We start from the raw sequence: 14397 nt of genomic DNA on the forward strand, positions 1-14397 counted from the left end.
TGTCTATGGATCTATATAATGCACCTTATAGGATATTCTGTGTCTCGCTATGGAGGTTTATTATCCCTGTCATTTTTATCGGTATGTTATTTTATGGATTTATTTAATCAAAATATATTTTTAATCTATATTATTATTCATTTTTTATAACGCCATTTATGCCATGGCGCTTTACACGTGAAAAAGGGGCAGACATAGACAAGTCCAATCAACATGAGCAATACAAGGGACACGCAAGTACAGAAGGAGAGAGGACCCTGCCCGCGAGGGCTCACAGTCTACAGGTATTGCTGGAATCTCTTCATATACTGCGACAGATATTTACGGTGTTTTTCTGCAGGTTATTTTGTGGTTTCATTTTTAGAGAAGTGTCTGGAATTGTACTTCATTATTGGGACTAATGTGATTGAGTATGTGGTTATGGTTTGACGGTGCTGATGACACATTTTTTGTCTTGCCCTGCTGATGACATATTGAGTGTAGTCTGATAGTATACATCAGGTCGGGTTCAGACGAGGGCATATTTCTTGGTCCATATACGATGCCTGGAGTGACCGAGTCTCCCACCCTGACGTGGTCAGTCCGGGCGTTACAATCTGAATGTGGACCTTAAAATAGGCCCGGGAAGTAAATACAAAAAGTGCCACTTTAATAGTGGAGTTAAAAACATTTAAAAAATATAATTCTGGACAACCTCTTTATATATTGAGGGCTTTACAGTGGCCTTTCTGTATTTACCTAACGTTAGGCTATTCAGGGGAAAAACAAGCACTTCTGAGGACACGGTGGGGCTGAAATACTTAGGGCTTGATAGCATGGTAAAAAATGCAGCTGTCTTATGCCGAGGTGTGTCTCTCTTCAAATTATTGTGTTGCTGGACTTCTGGAATTCTTTAAACTCTTAATCATTGTAGTGTTCGAACAACTTCTAAAGCGATTTAAAAACCATTGTTGCGCGATCTTAAAAAGGCAGCGAGGACCTAGGACAGTCTTTTTTTTTTGTTCAAATGCATCCAACATAAAAAAAGGAATTGTAGTTGTGAACAGTCTTCATTACAATTCTCCAGCCGTTTTAACACCACAGCACCTATGCAGATATGTAGGTCTCCATGGCAACATGCTACAAACAAAGCCTGTCCTGCTCTTTACCATCTGCTTTAGTCAGTATAAACGGATAGACTGAAGAAAGGCAATATTGCTGCAGGACTAGAAAGCACGAGGTCTGGTTGTAGCGTTACCATGTAGACAAAAGCATCTGCATAGGAGCTGTGGACATAAATCAAGCTTTGTTTTTGTTTTTTTATCAGTATTATTTTCAAAGTTGCTTCAACTTTCATTTTTGATGCAGCTGCAAAAAAAAAAAAAAAAGTTATGAAGATGTGCAAAGCCTTTAAAGGGGATATGTTAGTAGGATCAACCCTCCTAAGCCGTCTATATGGGCATGTAGGTCATAGGAAGCAGAATAAAATGATACCTTGATATCTGTGATCTGATGTCTTATTCCAGAGAAATCCACATTTTTCTTATATGTAAATGAGCTGTTCAGATCTATGGGAGGGACACTGATCTGCACGAGAATCTGCCTCCAGAGATTATTTAACATAAAGGGGCAGTTACCAGTGTTGCACATCACACTGGTGATGCCTCCTACATGGAAAATAATCTCTGGAGGAGGATTCTCACCGAGATCAGTGTCCCTCCCATAGATCTGAACAGCTCATTTACATATAAGAAAAACGTGGTTTTCTATGGAATAAGAGATCGGATCACAGATAACAAGGTAACACTTAATTCAGCTTCCTATGACCTACATGCCCATATAGACGGCGTAGGAGGGTTGATCCTACTGACAGATTCCCTTTAATAACAGAGCTTTAAAAGGCAGAGACCCCGCACTATTATAACTGAAGAAGACAGTGTTCAATTTTAGATTTTCACTTTATTAAAAAGGCAAGCCAGAAAAAAATAGTTCATGGAAACCCAAATATTACATACAAATAATTTGGGACTTTTCATATTTTATACACTTTGAATGTAAATACTATTTACAGTGAAATAATATGCGGAAAGGAACAATAACAGTGCCATCCTGATGCCAATAGACTAGTCTTTCATCACATTCCTTCTGGATTGCTTACTCTCTCCTATAGACCGGGCTGAGAGGAGCATATCAAAAATTGTCCAATTTTCAACCAGAAAAAAAAAAAAAAAATACTGTATTTTCATCTGCATTCTACCTGTACGCAATACATCGTTCAAGGTTCTATCCAATTTCATCAGGGACGGCACACAAACTGTAAGAATAATGTGCTCAACTGCACAAGCCCTAAAATATAGAAAACACTCTTGGCGGTGTACAGCATTTGTAGGTACCTTGCATATATATGTGCACTACTTAAGAGTCAGTAAAGGCATATGGTAAGGCTTCAATTCCCTAAAATTCTAAGCGATATCTTCTGTTTAGGAATAATATCTCCCCATTATTGCTGGGCACCTATAATTATCGCTCATCGCTGTGGGGTAATAAAATACATCTATTAAAAGGAATGGGGTCTTAAGCTCCAATATCATTGAATATTTGATGTTTTGCCTTATACACTTTTTACTTAACTTAATAAAACTACAGTAAAGCTAATTTTTATGCTTAATGTGCTTTAATCCCGATCACCCTAGAAACAAACAACACAAAAACAGAAAAAAACTAAAAAAAAACCTATTACAATAACATTACACTATGAAACCTCGGTAGCGGTGTATTCTAAGGTGGATTTCTGGGTAAAATGAGCAGGTTTATGCTGAAAAGTAGGAATATGCAACCTGAACCATGGCCGTGCCACCTACTTTGCGGCATTCACTAGATTAACTCCAGCAGCATAAGCCGAGTGCTTCACCTCCCCCCCCCCTCCAATCCATCTACTCTACTAATGATCCGCTTTCTCCCTTCGTTGTGCATAGGGCAGAAGCTGTCAATTGAAGGGAATCTGTCAACAGGTTTTTGCTATGTAATCTGGCAGCGATGTCTCACTTATTTTACTGGGTGCAACAGTTACCATCTAATCAGTATTCTCTGCGGGAGATCTGACATGTGTCTAATCCCTCCCACACCACAGCTTTCTGTGCTGCTAATAAGTTCTGAAGGGGGTTAGTTGGACTAGGAGGCACAAGGCCAGTTGTCCTGTAGTGATAATCTCCTGCTGATGAAACACTGATTGTAATGAAACAGCAAAACACAGCCCAGTAAGTGATACATCCCTGGAATCAGGGTCTATACTTCCATATCACGGTGCTCTCAAATTACATAGCAAAAACTTGGTGACATATTCCCTTCAAAGAACAGGGGGAGGAGGTTGAGCAGTGTTTCATGCTAGTAATGGGAATATGATAAGAGGGCCATTAATGGAAAGATTTACTCCCAATACTTTAAAAGTAATTCAGAGAAGAGAATCCATTAAAGAGTAACTACACATTTTGTCTGGAGTTTTTATAAATAATTTTTTCCAGCATGAAAAAACATGAAACTTTGAAAGTCTTTATTCCAGTACAAAAAATACTTTTATTTGGCTTAGAAAAACCCTTGTTTTCACCAGTGAATTTACCTGTCTTTTACTGTACTGATATCAGAGCGTACTCATTTGGAGTACAGATGATGGCAGTGAAAGGGAGAGCTCAACAGCTGTGTCTCAGTAGCTCGGGGATAATCTGCTGCAGGAGATTGTTCTGATAAGCAGAACACTGACATCACCTGTACTCCAAATGATAAGTTCTGATATGAATGTAGCTGAAGGCAGGCGAAAACCTGGAGAAAAAGAAGGGGTTATATAGACACTTGCATGGCCTTTTTTGTTACTAGAATAAAGACATGTCCTCTAATAAATTGATTTGAAAGTCTTAATATTCCACAGTGGACAAAATTATATAAAAAAAGTTTTGAAACTTTTATTTTAAAAGTATTAGTTACTCTTTAGGAAATCCCTGCTGTATTTGTAGTCTTCAGTTATACAGACCAATTATATAATGCATTAGGACGGTACTATTTATATGTGGAGCTCTTGTTAACGCTCCCAAAAAATGTCATACCTGATACTGATAGTTGGCACTAGATGCTGACAGTAATAGTACTAATGTAAACCAAGTATCAGGTTATTACACCATAATGAAGCCATCTGCTGGGACAATAGGATTCTCTGTCAAGTACAAATATCCGTTGTAGAAAAAAAATATATAATCTAATTGTGTCAAATGTACAAAGAGGAGTCGCAAATGGAATTTTTAAGCCCAATAGACTGGGATCACTCAAAAAAAGACAGTCTCTTTCCAAAGGACAAAAAATACAAAGTTGCAGTCTTATGTTTAGGAGGATGTATAGAAGTATTTGGTCTTGACGTTCCCCAGTAGTTCATCCTCAAAATTGGGAAGACAACAGAAGAAGACTCCGCAGCCGAACATGATGATTGTACTGCCCCAACCAAAGCCGTAAGTCCAGCTGTACAGGTAGTTCTCCAAATTCACTGCAACGTCGGATGTGTACCTCACGGGGTAAATGACCAGGGCGCATATCTGCAGGATAACTGAAAGTGGCAGAGATGTTAGGGTGTGTCCAAACACAATTCCTTTATTTCAGAGCAAATTATAGTAGTATTTTGTGACATTACTAAATTCTATACATTTCTGCAAACATAATGGCTCTCCTGTATGTGACGCCAAACCTGTGCCAGATACAAACCAATATTTAATACTTGTAGATAGGAACATCACACCGGGCCCAATAGAGACCATTGGACTAGTTAAAATCCCATCATGGTCAGCCTGCTATCCTTAGATGTCCTTTAATCCCAATGGAACAATATTTTAGGACATGACGTGCTCCTACACCTTAGATAAAATCAGAAGGACATTTAATGTCTTCACTTCTCCCCTACAGATGATGATGGGGAAGATAAGGATTGGAGGACACATACCGTATATACTCGAATATAAGCCGAGATTTTCAGCCCATTTTTTTGGGCTGAAAGTCCCCCTCTCGGCTTATATTCGAGTCATATACAGCGGGGGTTTGGAGGGGGAGGGGGGGAGGGGGGGCAGGGGTGTCAGGTCACACTTACCCGTCCTGACGCAGTCTCTTGAGCCCACAGCTTCTCCGCGCTCTCTCTTCCTGCCTTCAGCGGTCACGTGGTACCGCTCATTAAAACTCATGAATATGCGCATATTCATGAGTTTTAATGAGCGGTATCACATGACTGCTGAACGCAGGAAGAGAGAGCGCAGAGAAGCTGGGGGCTCAAGAGACAGCGTCAGGACGGGTAAGTATAGCGATACTCACCTGTCCTGCGTCCATGGCTGCTTGCTGCTGTCTGTCATCAGTCAGTGACTTCAGACAGCAGAGGGCGCGGTGACGTGATTAGTGCGCGCCGCGCCCCCTGCAGTCTGAACGTCACTGACTGATGACGTGGCAGATAGTGGTGAGCAGCCATGGACGCAGGACAGGTGAGTATCTGACACCCAGCGACGGAGAGGTGAGTATGTCATTTTTTTTATTTTTACATGCAGCAGCAGCGGCAGCACATGGGAGAATAATCTAAGAAGCTTCTCATGGGGTCAGCATAAGGGGGAATAATCTAAGGAGCTTCTTATGGGGACAGCATATGGGGGAATAATCTAAGGAGCTTCTTATGGGGTCAGCATATGGGGGAATAATCTATGGAGCTTCTTCTGGGGACACCATATGGGGGAATAATCTATGGAGCTTCTTCTGGGGACACCATATGGGGGAATAATCTATGGAGCATTTCCCACCCTAGGCTTATACTCGAGTCAATAAGTTTTCCCAGTTTTTTGTGGCAAAATTAGGGGGGTCGGCTTATACTCGGGTCGGCTTATACTCGAGTATATACGGTAAGTATCCTACAGGCAGACAAGCCCCCGTCAGGCGATTCCGACAGCCCTCTACTCCACTCTCCTCATAGAGATCACATGAATTCTCAGCCAAGCATTCATGTGTATGGGGAGTTGGGAGAGACAGCTCACCTTCTGCCCTCGGGGTGATCAGCCAGCAGTTATCACCCATTAAAAAGCACATTCAGTTCAGCTAAAGACTGCTTGTATTGTCAGAAGAGGGTGGAGGAAGGAGTCCTGTTTGAACACCCCAGGGAGAATAAAAAAAAATCCAACACTGCAACTCTACATTTTCATTCTAATAATGACCAGTCCCTGCTGGCTGTGTATTTCCCCATTAACGACACTAGCCCTGTCTCATGTTCTCGGTGCCCTTAAAGGGGGGCCTCACTAAGACAACCCAAGCTTGTTCTGAAGCCCCCCTGGCAAGTAGCCGATTGCCACACAACACGCCAGATAAAGCATCTCTTAAGTGTATACTCAAAAGAAGTCATTCTTACCAGCCAAAAAGAGAAGAGCCCCGATTACTCTGAGCAGAGAGATGCGTGGTACACACAGTCCAACAAAGGAGAGAATGAAGCAGATGATGAGGATGATGATGCCAATGATCATTAGTGCAGCCGTCGCTCTGCCCCAGGCTGGAAGAGAAGAACATGCAAGTTATAGGCGGGATAAGAAATCGGGGAAAAACAAACATTTCTAGAACAGCATTCATGGTAATAAAATAAAACTATGGGGGGATGGAAATAACCACGGTCCACCTATTCTCTTACGTATGGGCCCGACAACAGCCGCTAATCTCAGATCACCGTAATGACAGATCCATCACAGAGGGCCGCAAAGTCTTATTCTAACCAGTAAATATTAAAACGGAAATCCAAGGAACCAAAGTAAAATAATGAATCCTTTTTCCTATAGAGTAAGTTTGTGTTCAGCGAGATCATTCTGAGCCTGGAGGTCTCACCAAGCAGAATAGAAGGATGGTGCATTAACAGGCCAAAAGGAGAAAGATATGTATGAACCAGAGCGACAAGCAGGATTCCTAGTTCCAATGAACTGTAATATGGCATATTCTTTTCTGCCTAGATCTAGAGTCTAATACAACCTGAAAGCAGTTTGCAGATGTTTCCTACCATCGTACAATTTCTGACACGTAGTGGAATGGAATAATAGCATAATAGAGTGTAAATACTAAACTCTTACTCACAGCCCAACCTTTCATGGCCGCAGCAGGAATAACTCTGGCCAGACTCTTGACCACTGGAGGTAGAGCCATCTCCTGCTTTCTACACACCTAACACATTTTAAACAAAATTCAGTTACAATTGTTTGTTTCTAAAGAGTTTTTCAGAAATAGAAAAAATTACATGCTAAAGCAAATGTCATTATAAATTCCTAAATACCTTTAATTAGCAAATAACACTCATTTTGTCTATGTCAGTAATCAATGTAAAGTTAAAATGTCCTCCGTCCTGTTACATGGACAGAAATCTCTTCGGAAATGTGCTTGTGAGCATGGGAAGTAGGAAGATCCGTCTGTCCCTTCAGGAGTAAGATGATGTGTGGATATTCTGATCTAATACTGGAGATACCAGGGGTGCTGAGATAGGATGATGTTCACACTTCTGTCCACCGTGCTATGTGATACTGGAGATACCAGGATTTCTGAGGTGGGAAGAGGCTGCTTGCACTGCTGTCCTCCCTGTGTATGTGATCTAATACTGGAGATAGCACATTACTGAGGTAAAATGATGGGTCACACTGCTCTCCTCCCTGTGTATGTGATCTAATACTGGAGATAACAGGGTGATGAGGTAAGAAGAGGCTGCTCACAGTGCTGTCCTCCCTGTGTATGTGATGTAATACTGGAGATAACAGGGTGCTGAGCTAAGAAGAGACTGCTCACACTGCTGTCCTCCCTGTGTATGTGATCTAATACTGGAGATACCAGGATATTTCCAGGTCACTGCAAAGGAGCTTCCTACTGCACATGCTCACATGCTAATATTCTAGGACAAGTGTAATACGACGGTGTACATATTAATTCTATATCTATAACCTCCTTAGATAAAAACGATTACAATTTACTAAAAAGATGTACTAAGGAATTTATAAATTACATTTTCTTTAGTTACTTGTTTTATTTCAATGCATGGAAAACCCCTTAAAAGGGTTATCCCCTTAAAGTAAAGTGGACCCAAAATGCTGTAAAATACCTAAAATAAACATCGCCCTCCCTCAGTCCAGCAACAGCTGTCCGCAGCTGGTCGGGTCTCACGATTTTGGATGCAGCTGTGGACATCCCATCAAGAGCACAAACCACCACTGTAGCCAATCAATGAGCTCAGCGACCTGTGCAACCTACCACAACTACTTGTTGCTAAACCCAATCCTATCTACTCTCTACATGCGACCCTGCCTTCCAGAGCAACAAGCATCTATGTCTCTGCCTTCAGACTAATTGAAGAGGAAGGGGAAGTCCAGGCTGCAGCGGATCTCTGACTTCAAGTTCAATTCATATGAAGGTGGGGACAGTGACGCCAGTGTTGATTGGGCGCCAGGCTCACTTGCCATAACAGCACGAAAGCCCCGCGATTGCGAGTGCCAACACCGCTGCAACAGTGCCGGTGAGTACAGGCCTTTTTATTGTATCGCGGCCAAACATGTAGATCAATCGGTTGTCCTAGTAGTGGATAACCACTTTAAGCCTCATTCAGACTGTTTTTTTTTTTTTACATACAAAAAAACAGACCACGTTTTGCTGAAAATCACTATTGAAACTTGGTCTGTTTTATCAGCTTTTTCCACTGTTAAAAAAAAAAAAAAAAAGCTTTTCTACCTTCTCCCATCAGTTAGTGAAAATCGGACAGCACATGGATGGTAAATGAGTGCCCATTTCTAAGATCCAGGTCAATATCGGACAAGTCTCCGCGATTTTGCACAGATCACAAGGAAAATAAAAATTGGAAATGCTAACAGAGTCGGAAGTCAGGAAGATTGAAGAGTCGGAGTCAGAGTTGGAGGTGGCTTACTGCCACCACAGCCTTGGTAAGGACATCCATACCCACCGATTATACCACTGAACACCTACCGAACAAGGAAAACACTCGTTCCTCGGGTGATGAGATCTTTTATGTCGGCATAAAAATCACTGCACATACTCCAAGTCTGCAGGGGACACACCTTGTTTTGGACTAAAAATGAGCTGTACATCAGAGATAGAAACGGAATGTGCTGCCGATAACATAATATTGTATGGTAACAGAACGATCGTAGGCCTAGATAAACAGGCGAGAAAACGAGCTCCAATCTACGTGTAATCTGGATTACGGTACATTGATGGGCTGAAAGGTCCCATTAGTTTATTATTTATTGGACTTTCTTAAATGGTACCAACATACTCCGCAGCTCATTACAGATAATATTTATTTTACTCATTTATATAACGCAATTAATTCCGATGGGGCTCACAATCTAAATTCCTTATCAGTCTGTCTTTGGAATGTGGAAGGAAATCAGAGAACCTGGAGGAAACCCACGCAAACACGGGGAGAACATACAAACTCCTGCACATGTTGTCCTTGGTGGGATTTGAACCCAGGACTCCAGCGCTGCAAGGCTGCAGTGCTAACCACTGTATCATATCCTATCATTATGTCTTTGGAGAAAATGATGTCACTTTAGTGAAAAGCAGCGTCTGAAGTGCAGATTTACACACAGGTTTCTACAAGGCGAGGATGAGACTTCCATTCTACACCTAGCCCTCCAGCAAGTCTCCACCCAAATGGTGGGGCTGGGATGTTATGTGTGTGGGCGGACAAGCACGATGCTATGCTGCTTTGTGAATCACCTGGTAATTCTGCTGACACGGGCTTTATATAGCTTAACGAAATATCATTACACAAGGGACCTGCTTTATATGGAATGCCAGCAATGGGAACACAGCACGGACGTACACAACATAAGTGAAATACATGCGTTCCAGAAGAAGGATTTCAATTTAGAGGGGAGATTAGAATCGGCCCAAAATGTTTTATGTTCTGTGCATCTCCAATAACAAGGACTGTCACTTAAGCCGGCTTTCGACAGCCATTGAAATTATCAGGCCATTCACATCCTCAAACCACAGGCTTGACCGGCTCTGTGCACTCGCCCACACCGGGGACGGACACAGGAGCCATCTGGCATTACATGGGCCACAAAACCGATGAGGATCGTGCACGGTATATTTGCACCCCATCAAGATTGGACCGTGTGTCACCCCAGCGTTACCCGTCTCAGGTACATACAGGATTGTGTCCCGGATGAAGACAAACAGACCTCCCCAAACCCAGCAGCAGTGATTGCCTAACTGAACAACTACACGAGGGTTAAAGTGAGAGTCCTCTATAATACACCGGCATTCACGCACCACCTCTTCAAATATATTGGGCATGCATAAGGGAAAAATGAGTGGCCAGCCAAGAGTCCTGATGGAAATACTAGAACTGTCACTAGCCCATCAGGTGCCAGCAATTTTATCTTTTAAAATCAACGGGCAAAACTACATCAAGTCCATTACAAACCCACAATGGTTCTGCTCATCTATGTTACATTGTCAGTCAAGGCATGTTGGCAAGGGTTAAATCCACCTCTGATATCATTCCGTGTTGTCACCACACACCAAGTAAGCCCTATAGATGTTTCAACTGGGCAACCCATTTAATGGGACAAGTTATGCCCTACCCTAAGAATAGGTAATAACTTATTGATCGTGGGGGTCGGTCCCACTGCTGGGAACTGCACCGATTTGCAGATCCAGAAGCGTTTATACCCTTTAAAAGCGGCACCTGACCACGGCTCATTCACTCTCTATCGGGGTGCCTGAAGAGGCCGAGGGGAGGGGTTTGGTGCCCCATATGGATTGAATGGGGTAAATGCTGAGCATGAGCACTGCTGCTCCATTACAACGGGATAAACATTCCCAGGGGTCGGACCCCCAGCGATCAGTAAGTTATTACCTATCCTGTGGATAGGTGACAACATGTATTCACCGGATAACTCCTTTATTGTCTATCCTATAAACTACAAGACAAGAAAGTGTACAGAATGGCCAGAGAAGGGGCTGAGGTTTCTAATCTATCCCCCCTTGTGCTGAGATTTATGCTCCCAACAATAGACTTAGACATGTTGCTTCCAGCCAGAAGATTTCACCAAGGACACGAGAAGAAAGCTTCATCTTCAAGGAATGTCAGAAATGTTACAAGCCTGTGATCTGGAGGGAGTGGAGGGCGGACATAAGGCTTCCCATACTAGACTCACTGTCCACGGCAAGAACGCTATGGCACAGATGTCAGGTCAAGAGGATGGACACAGCAAACATGGAGGACACAAACGGACGGCTTAACAAGAACAAACAGCAAAGACCATAAGCATGGCTGGATTAGCTGCTCTGATCTTACATTTTTGGGAAGTCCGTGCACCCATATACCCATAAATGACCCAGTAATTAGAGAGGCTACACCACGCACCATGGGTTCAAGAAGGTGTTTTGTAGGAATCCTGGTAGCATCATGCCGATACGAGCTGGTCAGACCTGAAATGTTAACAGGCCCACTCATTTATATACATGCAGGAAAAATGGAAGTGTTAAGGCGCCACTCCAGCATTAGAGTGCAAGTCCCCTACTCATCGCCTTATACTTACCAGCCGTCTTCATCTTTTATCGTCACCGCGCCGATCAGCCTCCTGTGATTATGACCTGCCGGTGTTTGCCGAGCCTGTGACCGTTACCTCCGACTTCCGGGCAGTCAGACGTTGCGGTCACAAGATGGCGGCGCAGAACTGGAGTGATGCAGGGAAGAGCTGAAGACGGCAGCTGGTAAGTATATTACTAGGTGCAGGGAACTTAGATTAGTAGAACCACTCCAGCTCTACTGCTAAAATAGCAAAAACACACTGGTATGGTGGCAGCAGGCAGAAAAAAAAAAATATACAAAACCTACAAGAGACAAAATGAGCAAAAACCCTGCTGTAACCAAAAAAACAAATAGAAAGAAAATCACACAAACACCTCTTAATAATTAGAAAAACGTCATTCATGTGTTGTTTGATGGCAAGTCGTTCCCTGAAATCTAGGGAATTAAAACCTGGCCATTTATCTCATCTTACAGGTTAATCTTCTGTCAGACGGGATCGGTCATGTATAAATGGTGCCTGCGAGTACCTAAATGTGCCCCCCACTAGCCCCCACTTACACGGAGTAGTCAGTATTTTTGCAGCTGCTGGCAGTAAAATTCAGCCATAGTTGGCTTTCTATTTTGGGAGTTTTCCAGAAAGAACAAAAAAAACCCTGAAAGAGAAGGGGCGTACAGAACCGAATGTTACATGCAATCACCTTTTGTTAATTTGCGTTAAACATCTCATCAGGATAGTGAATGTTGCAAGCCCAAACTCGTAAAGGGAATCTGTCACCAGGTTTATGCTGCCACGTGACTGTAGATTATAGTAGGGACAGAGAGCCTTACTCCAGTGCTGGTCACTTACTGGGCTCCTTGCTGTAGTTTTGATAAACACTTACACGCAGCAGCTCTGCTAGTCCTCGCTTTGACCACTGATCATGAGTTTCACTTATCACCTTTCCATAACAAAAGTGAGAAGTTTCTGCCGGGGGCGGGGGTAATGAAAATGGGGGTCCCTAGCTCTCCATTGGAATTCTACTCCTCCATACAAGGTCTGTACCTTCCTAAGCAGAATTTCTGGATCCTGAAAAGATCAGCCGTTGGCTCTGTGCGGACAGAGACCCCTCCTGTACCTAAGAGCGCACAAGAGGAAGACGACGCTGTCAGGTTCTGGATGTGGCCTAATTAATGCGGGAACAAAGGATCAGCCATGTTGAAATCAAACATCTCCAGAACTTCTTTTGCCCAAGATCTAGGGAAGAGTCCGTGCCATTATTCGGGTGGTCCATCCCATATATGGGCCCCTTACGGTACTGGACCTATAGTACCCACTAACAGTCACTCCAAACACCCCATTAATGCTGAGCATACACACTGGCAGGACATGGATCCACGGGCTATGCTGGTAGCCTATGGCTGGTTACAAGGCCCCACTACTTGCTACTCAGAAGAGGCGCCCAGAATGCCAGCAGGTAGAAGGGTCGCAATCCTCTGCCCTGGCAGCCACCGACTACCAACATGGCCAACAGACCAGGGCCTGCGGGTCATTTACTCCTAGTCCAAGTGCTATGGAGGACATAGAACACCCCATCCTGGTGACTTGCCACAAGCCAGTGTCAGACTGTGGTGCTAAGGGCCCACCGGTAACACTGACTTTGGGGACCCACTTTTCACCTGCATACCAATATCACACTACCCTCGTTCACAAATGTACCAATATCTCTATATAATAATAAACTGGGTATTTGGTTAATGAATGAGATGCTGCGTTTTTCTGTACAGAGTGAATCATGTCAATTATGCCAAGTATTGCCCATACAGTGGGGTTGGGGCCCACCGAGGGATCCCCCTGTTACCCCGTGGGCCAGTCCGAGCCTGCCACAAGCCACTGCTTATCTGTGGATATCACGCTCGGCCTTTATTATACGCTCACTTGTCACCGGCTTCGGTCTGCGAACATGGTGACACCAGAGGACTGATCTTTGGTCTCTAAAGTCCCACACCGGAGAATGTAACCGCAGCGCCGCCAGCAAGTAACTGATGTAGCAGAGCCGAACGTGTCCTTAGGGTTGGATCATAGGACAATGCTATGGAAAGTCAGGGCACAATGCCAAGCTGGGCTCTGCTACCTGTGGGCACAGATAAGAGCTGAAGGCTCTGACAGGTGGGTGTCTATAGATGGGTGTGTTGGGCAGGACACTAGTGCCAGCTGTGCCCCCCTGTGTGCCCGGGCCTGCACTCACCATAGTCCATGAGAGACGTGCACGTCCCGCTGTTAACCAGGCAGCGCTCCCACAGAGACGCGTACTCCCGGCCAGACTCGGTCTCCACCCAGCCCTTCCCGGCCAGGGCGATGATGTCGAAGATAATGGCGCACAGCAGGAGCAGGGGCAGGATCCATTTGCACCGGGGATAGGCGATGCCGCACTTGAACATGTTGCGGGTGTTAGGGTCAGAGACAACACAGGCGGGCGATGGCGGGTGAGCTCTGTGCAGACTTCCTCGTCACAAGTGAGGGCTCAGGACGGGCACAGCCGCTTACAAGAGGAAAGCCGCACCTTGCTGGCGGCCAGTGACTCACTCGGCGCTGTACAGACCTGTTGTGTCAGGGGTGGAGCTGAGGTGGGGCCGGTCCTGGCTCTGACTTCACCCTGACAGTGTCTGGGACTGCTGGTAAACAAACCTCAGCTCAGGTTACAGGACTGGGAAGGAGAAGGCGTTCCTCAGCCATAAGGGCATATTCACACTGGGAGGACTGACAAGAGAAGGTGGACTGGAGACTGCGCTCTGACTGGAGACTGCTCCGTGACTACAGACTGCTCTGTGACTGGAGACTGCACTCTGAC

The 14397-nt window shown here is 44.2% G+C and overlaps 1 protein-coding gene across 1 annotated transcript; it reads right to left on the reverse strand.

Moving 5' to 3' along the window:
- Positions 1-1918: 1918 nt before the first annotated feature.
- PERP (p53 apoptosis effector related to PMP22) lies at positions 1919-14137 on the reverse strand. Its single transcript, XM_073575909.1, has 3 exons — positions 13795-14137; positions 6392-6529; positions 1919-4567 (listed from the first exon to the last, which is right to left on the reverse strand). The coding sequence occupies exons 1-3, from the start codon at positions 13985-13987 to the stop codon at positions 4350-4352; spliced, it is 549 nt and encodes a 182-aa protein (XP_073432010.1). The 5' UTR covers positions 13988-14137; the 3' UTR covers positions 1919-4349.
- Between the last annotated feature and the right edge of the window lie 260 nt (positions 14138-14397).

This window comes from Dendrobates tinctorius, unplaced genomic scaffold (genome assembly GCF_039654945.1).
Source record: "Dendrobates tinctorius isolate UK_male_01 unplaced genomic scaffold, ASM3965494v1 ptg000046l, whole genome shotgun sequence".
Taxonomy (NCBI): domain Eukaryota; kingdom Metazoa; phylum Chordata; class Amphibia; order Anura; family Dendrobatidae; genus Dendrobates; species Dendrobates tinctorius.